Source organism: Formica exsecta, unplaced genomic scaffold, assembly GCF_003651465.1.
Source record: "Formica exsecta isolate Colony F162 unplaced genomic scaffold, ASM365146v1 scaffold117, whole genome shotgun sequence".
Lineage (NCBI taxonomy): Eukaryota > Metazoa > Arthropoda > Insecta > Hymenoptera > Formicidae > Formica > Formica exsecta.
The window spans coordinates 193267-200287 of NW_021848510.1; the positions used below are offsets into that span (position 1 = coordinate 193267).

At 34.9% G+C, this 7021-nt stretch overlaps 1 protein-coding gene across 2 annotated transcripts in view; it reads left to right on the forward strand.

Annotated features, from left to right (window-relative positions):
* The window catches only part of LOC115240492, a 183723-nt gene that overhangs the window by 159134 nt on the left and 17568 nt on the right, over positions 1-7021 (forward strand). For both annotated transcript variants that reach the window (XR_003884783.1, XM_029815674.1), the window contains exon 5: positions 6076-6248. Coding sequence is in view for 1 of the 2 variants with exons in the window: in XM_029815674.1 (XP_029671534.1) it covers positions 6076-6248 (173 nt within the window). In the remaining variant the exon portion in view is untranslated. The remainder of the gene's footprint in view (positions 1-6075; positions 6249-7021) is intronic.

Sequence of the window (7021 nt, forward strand, 5' to 3'; positions counted from 1 at the left end):
GAAGAGCGTAACGCTACGTTGCAAGCTCTTTATCTCGTACAGCGACATTTGATTTATGCGCGCGAGAGCGATAGTGCGAAAGCGTTACAAGACGCGAGCGAGCATTTCTTTACAGTTATAGCGGCACTTTGTTACAGCAGCAACGCACATAGTTTTACATAGTTGTGTGCCAAGTTTATTAATATCCTGCACGATAACAAACAGCTCTATGTACATTCTCTCGTATCGGCAATAATAAAATAATTAAAAATGGTGAATATTTTATGAGTATATAAATATCTATAGTCGCGTGTGCATATATTACAAATTTTAATAATTGAATCATCGATAATGTTAGACACGCTCGTATATGCGACTATTTTTTCATGTCAGCTTGTTTTTAACGTTTCTTTAATTCTGTATAATAATCTCGTATTTTTAAAACAGAGCCGGTTAAAAATCTCTGGAAACTTTATTAGTTGAAAATTTAATGGAATCTGTAAATTAAAATTGCAGTAAATCTTTGAGATTCAGTCTTGAAAAATTTAATTTTAGGAGATATCAGAACTTACGTCCTGATTTACCTTACGTAAAGTAGTGTAAAAACGGGAATATACATAAACGCGATACAAGCATGTTCCAAGGTAACGCACTAATACGCAGCGCAGATCGCCCGTTATACATCGCGAGTTCGATATTACCTCGGTACAATGTATGCCCAGGGTAATTTTCTCGGTTATACGCGGGAGGGTTTGTTTTGGCTGGTAATATCGCCCCTTCTGCGCTCGTGAACGCTTTCCTATCCAACACAAAGTTCTCTCTCTCTCTCTCTCTCTCTCTCTCTTTCTCTACAAATCGTATCTACCAGCCAGGTTTTTTGTTCTCGATCCCCTTTCGACGACAGAGAGAGGGGAGACGACACATCCGCGGAGACAACGTACCCGTTGAAAAATGTATCCGCCGCGGATCGAACCCTCTGAAAAACCACTAACCTCCCGACGAAAAAGTTATTACGCAGACAAAACACACGCTGCCATGTGGAGTTTATTCGGGTGAGCTTCCTCTTGGACTATGCGCGATGGGAAGCTTCTTTTTCATAAACGTAGTTTTCGACGTGGCGTGGTGCGCGTTTTCGAAAAAAAAAAAAAAACAATGGCAGAAAAATCGGAGAGGTGCGCGCAAAACTGTGTGCGACAGTTTAAAGATGTTTCATGCAAGCTATATGCTTATACAAAATAGTATAATCAGTTTTATTCCGCGAAATGAGTTATTTCTAATCATTATAAATTCGAATTGCGTTAATTGTCCTGATATCGCTCGTTTTATTAGCGCAATTCCCTTTATGTAAAAAAGAAAAAAAAAAGAAACGAATTATTGGTTTCCCATACGATCTCGCGACAAAAATAGACTTGTCATTTGCAGGATTAATCTGCTTTAATGGAGCGACTCCGACGATATTATTTCTGCATTTCACTGCTCGCGAGAGATCGGGTTATTTTCTCTAAATGATGGCGACTCGCCGTGATTGCCAACCTCCAACCTTTTCAATTAGATCTGCAAAACCTCTTCGAATTTTACCAGCCGACATGCCGCCGATTTTTCCGGGTCATAAACGTTTTGACGATTGCATCAGGCGCTATATGCAGACGCCAATCAATGCTAATTGCTCTGACATTGTTATACTCAAACACGTCAAAAATTGACGCAAAAACAAAAGTGCGAAAAAAAGAGTCAGAATGCAAGAGAGAATTGCTATCTTTTTACGGATGAAGAATATTTTTGCTGTCGCATTGAAACATCTAACAATGGCTACGGCTGACAACGATATAATTTCAATGAGCTTGCGTTGTTACACTTGTTAAGTGATATCCACGTTTACTCGCTATAATATAAACGCGCCACCGCTGAAAGAAACAATGATATAAATTATATTTTCTACACTTTAGGAAAATAAAAGTGTTTGTGGAAGCACTTTATGCAAAATGTGTGTTTGCAGATATTTTATTATAGCATACTCTCTCTGTGAAAGAGAAAAATGTAAATTTATGTTACGCCAGAAAATAATTAACCCTTTGTTTGCACAGGGGCTTCAGCGGCAACTCGACGAATTTTTCGTCCTTATGTAAGGACCCACAATGACAAGTCTTAACTCGGTAGAAAATTAATTTCGAACATTGTTGAAAAGAGAAGTAATATTTTAATCGATGTAATAACATTATATAATATATTTATTGCAAAAGAAATAACAATGAAAAACATACCCTTGAAGAATTAATTATTATAAAGTTAACGTTGAAAATTATGCTCTCTAATATCATATCTCGAGTCTAATGTCATAGACTCGGAGTTTTGAGAGAGTGGATAGACCAAATTTTATTATCAAATGACCGATGATATACACAGATTTTACATAAAATGATAGGTGACATATTTTTTCGTTATCTGATGGATTATTGATTAGGATACGCGCTTCAGATATATTGCACTTAGCAACAGTAATAATCTCAACGCTCGATAGTCTCGAAGGGGACGTACGTTATCGTCGATTAATTGGGAAACCACGTAGGCGTTTCGAGGGGCTATTAATTGGACTGTTATTAATTCAACATATACCCCGCGAATTTCCTCCCGAACTTTTGATGTGAGATCGCGGATAGTTAGTATCGCTGTTAGTACCCAATTATATGTGTGTATTGTATATATATATATATATACACATACAGGGTGCTCAAAAAATCCATTCAATATTTATATGGTAGATAGGACACACCATGCTGAGTAAAAAAACCTTAGTAAACATAAGTCGAAAGCTCAACCGTTTCTAACAATAAGATTAAACATTTTTGTGTGTTAGCATCATGATTGACTTACTTGGCTTCTACGTGTTACATACGATGTGAGAAGAAGATAATCTGTCTAAATCTCGATATTTACAGAAGGTGTTTCACATGTCCTCCTTCCATTTCCATACACACTTGGCATCTTCTTCTTGCGAATCGCAAAGATCCGCAATCGCCGGTTGATGACAACTGACTGATTGCCGGTGAAATCTTCTGTTATGAAGTATGTATGGAAATTGAATGAGAATATTCAGAACGCGGTTTATAAACACTGAGGTAAACATCGCATACGACACGTAGAAGCCAGTAAGTCAATCATAATACTAACATACAAAAATGTTTATATCTCAGAAACGGTTGAGCTTTCGACCTATGTTTACTAAGGTTCTTTTTACTCATTGTCAGTATGGTATGTCCTATCTACCATATATAAATATCTACCATATACACACACACACACACACACACACACACACACACACACATATATATATATATACATACATATATTAGTTGTGTAAGTACACACTCGTACTTATATAATTTCTATTGTTCTATCAATATTTCCTTCGTACACTCTTTATTTGAAAAATGAACTGATTTACGAAAAAGCTTAATTGGCAGAAATATTTTCTTACAATATCTGTTTACGAGAAAACTAATTTAAAATAAAATTCTATTGTTCTACCATTCTTTCCTTCAAGAAAGAATATCTCTATGTATGTCAAAAGATTATCATTTTCGACAAATCAATTACGATATATCTTAACAAAGAAATATTTTTATGTTAAAAAATAATTGTTTTTGCTATTGTTTGTTGTTGCAACCATTTCAGGAATATATAACAAGCCATATGATAGGTTGAGAAATATTTATCTGACGTGATACACTTAGTTTGCATCTACCTATTGATTTAGCTTTCCGTTCCGAATAGAATCAACGCTACCATCGCACATCGTGAGGGATTTTACGAAATGATTACCGAAACAAGATTAGAGAGAAGCTGTCGCTCGTCGTGCGATGTTTAATTAGACAATAATTAACGCTTGCTCCAATTTCAAAGTCCTGCCAGTACAGACAAGCAGATAAAGCTGTTAAGATATTCGTCGACACAATGGTCTCCACAACTATATAAATAAATACAAAGGAAAAACGCTAGTACTTTAATTCCTTTTATTCTTGTCCGATTATTTTATAAGTTCCGAATATTTTTTATAAAAATTTCAAGAGTGTGCACTATCAGTTATTTTGAAAAAAAGATGTATCAAAAAAGTCTTTTTTTATGCATAACTACGTTTTTTATTTTATTTTGTTTTGATTTATTTTATTTTATGAAGACTCTTGTTCTTATAACATTCCAGATAATTGATCATCCGATCAACAAAGTATGTCGAATAATTAAAATGAGCACCACTCGTGAAAGTAGGGCAATTAGTTCGGTTGGAATAACATTATAATTCAGAAAGCGAGTTGCTTAAAATAACCAGAGTACCACTGAAAGTTTTATCATAATAGCAGTAATTATGAATTCTTTTTGGTGCCATTCGCTCAATAAAATAAACGGCATTTTTTATTTATGATTGTAGCTCTTACAGCTTCTAACCAAAAGGAAATCGATATCAAATCGTTAATTCTTGCGGGGCGCACGTTTGCGACGATAAACTTCATTAAGAATAAATGTCCGATAATAACGGCAAAAATAGCGGATAAAAATGTTTCAAGATGCTCGTTAATGGGATAGCATAATTTTTTCTTATTGAAAAAGGTTCGTAGAAGATGTATTGAAATTACGTCACACATTGTATATGAAATCACGCTGTCGTTTTACTTTTTCCGTGATTTTTGAATAACTTTTACAAACCGTACTCTTATTTTTCACAATTCGCGAGAAACAACATTTTATTCTTTCTTTGAAAACGTCAGAGATATAAAAGTTTAATTAAAAGCTTATAATACGTTTGAATTAGATGTAAAGTATTTTATTCGCACGCGTTGGCAAAGTGCCGTTTTTTCACAACAAAGTAAGTGCAGGAGTTTCGAAAATTTCAACGAAAAACACAAACGAGTCGGACTAAGGGGCAAACGGAGAAAAACGGCGGTGTGTTGCTCGGTAAAGCACCATAAAGTCTCATTGGCTTTAATTCGGTCGTACCCTGCTGGCCACTGGGAGTGATTAATCGTAAGGTTACTGCAACACGAAAGCACCTTACCACCAATCATTCCCTACGATGCTTTAAAAGCAAGTCAACAATATTGCTTAATGCGTTCCGCACCTAATTGACTATATGTAGTTATCTTGCGAAAAAGATACGAGAACTATTTTATTAAAGGTATTCTCGAGCTTATTTCTAAACTGAAAAAAATAATTGCATGAAATTATAAATTATATTTGGTAACATTACGTGTTTTCTCAAGAGATATTCGTTAGTCGGCATTTTATCATACAACGACTACTACAAAAATACTTGTGTTCTCATTTATTAAAATTCATCGTAAAGAAAAGAAGGGGCTTTCGGTTAATGGTGATGAAAAATTCAACTATTTTTAAAAGGAAGGAAAGAAGGTCGGTCAATGTTTAATCTTTAAATAGATCAGGATATATTATACATTCTCATTGTATCCCTTATTAAATCTTGGAAGTTTTTAAGACCATCTTTAATTTTTTATTGCGCACTTTCTTCCCCCCACGCTTAGATTGCTAAAGGAATCTGTAGATGAAAATATAATAAACTTGCGACAACCCTGTATACATCAAAGTAATATTTCTTATTATTATGATGCTTCGCCAAGATCGAAAAAAAGCTATATATAATACTTATTTCTAAAAACTAAAACATTTAATTAGATTAATTTTGCTTTTCGACAGACGATATTTGTATGTATTTATTACTTGAGAGTAGAAAAAATATATAAAAAAATAAATTAAATAATTTGTGTATTTATTATAATTGCAATAAATACGACAGATGTTCAGAAATAAAGCACTTCTCTTAAATCTGTTTGCCGATATTTAAAAGTGTATCATCGAACATAATCCACGGACTGCGCGCGTGCAGATCACGTATAGAACGAAAGGGAACGCTTATGAATTCTCGAAGAGTACGTTTATTTCCCGTGGCTTATAAATATGCATGCCCCACCGCTTATTCCGCGGTAGAGAGAACCGACGATATTTTCTTCTTTTTTTCGTTTTTATACGACCGATGTGCCGGTGAAACGTTGATTGAAAGTGTGCTTGCTATTGCTGCTGTTTCAGCTGCGCGAATACACCCTGACCGAATCGTATCATGAAGACGATGTCTTGGTGGAATTCGTCAGCAACGACAATCTCCAAGCGAACAGCGAGGCTCCCCGAGGAATCGATCCGAACAGGGACCTAAACGAGGCCATAGCCGAGGAACGAAGGGAAATGGACACCCAGAGATACAGGTACGCAATTCCACATACTACCACCGTCGGTCTTTTATCAGTCTCCTCTGTCGAATTTTTTACTTCGTATTTTTGCGGATTAACGGGAGTAAAAAGTTGCGCTTTTGTATACATGTTTAATAACCAGGCTGTCAAAATAAAAAAAAATTGCTGATTTTCTCTTTTTTTACATATCTGCGTTGTCAAATCTGCTCGAATCAGTCAATCAGTTCAAATAAATGGACTATAAAATTCTAAAGAAGAAATCGAAAAAAATTTTAATTTTCTTGACCGAAATTTAAAATATTTATAGAATATAGAACATGTGGGTTATTTTTTGCGTATGTTGATAAATAATTCCTCTCATCATTGCTTAAAAAAGCATGATTAAATTTAAATGCACAGATACAATATATAAAAAGACTTAAACTCTATAATAAGTTAGCATTTTTCGACCGAATATTATATAGTATAATAATTTAAAATAAAATAGCAGCTATTATATAAATACGTATAATTTTCGATATTTCTATTATATGTGAATGTTATAATGTCAGTATTTGACTAAATATTTTTTACGATGCGATATCTTTTTCGCGTACCCTTCTTAAAGTATTCACGTTAGATTGAGAAAGACTAGGGGAGAGACACCGGTATCTCATAAATCCACGGTTAATAAAACCGAGGGTCCGAGAGAAAGCCCGAAGTTCGAGTCAGCTCGTTAAGCCTAGCAGCCTAGTACGTTTTCTTCGAGTTTTAGTTCGTCCGGGATGTCACACCTCGAGGCGACGCTC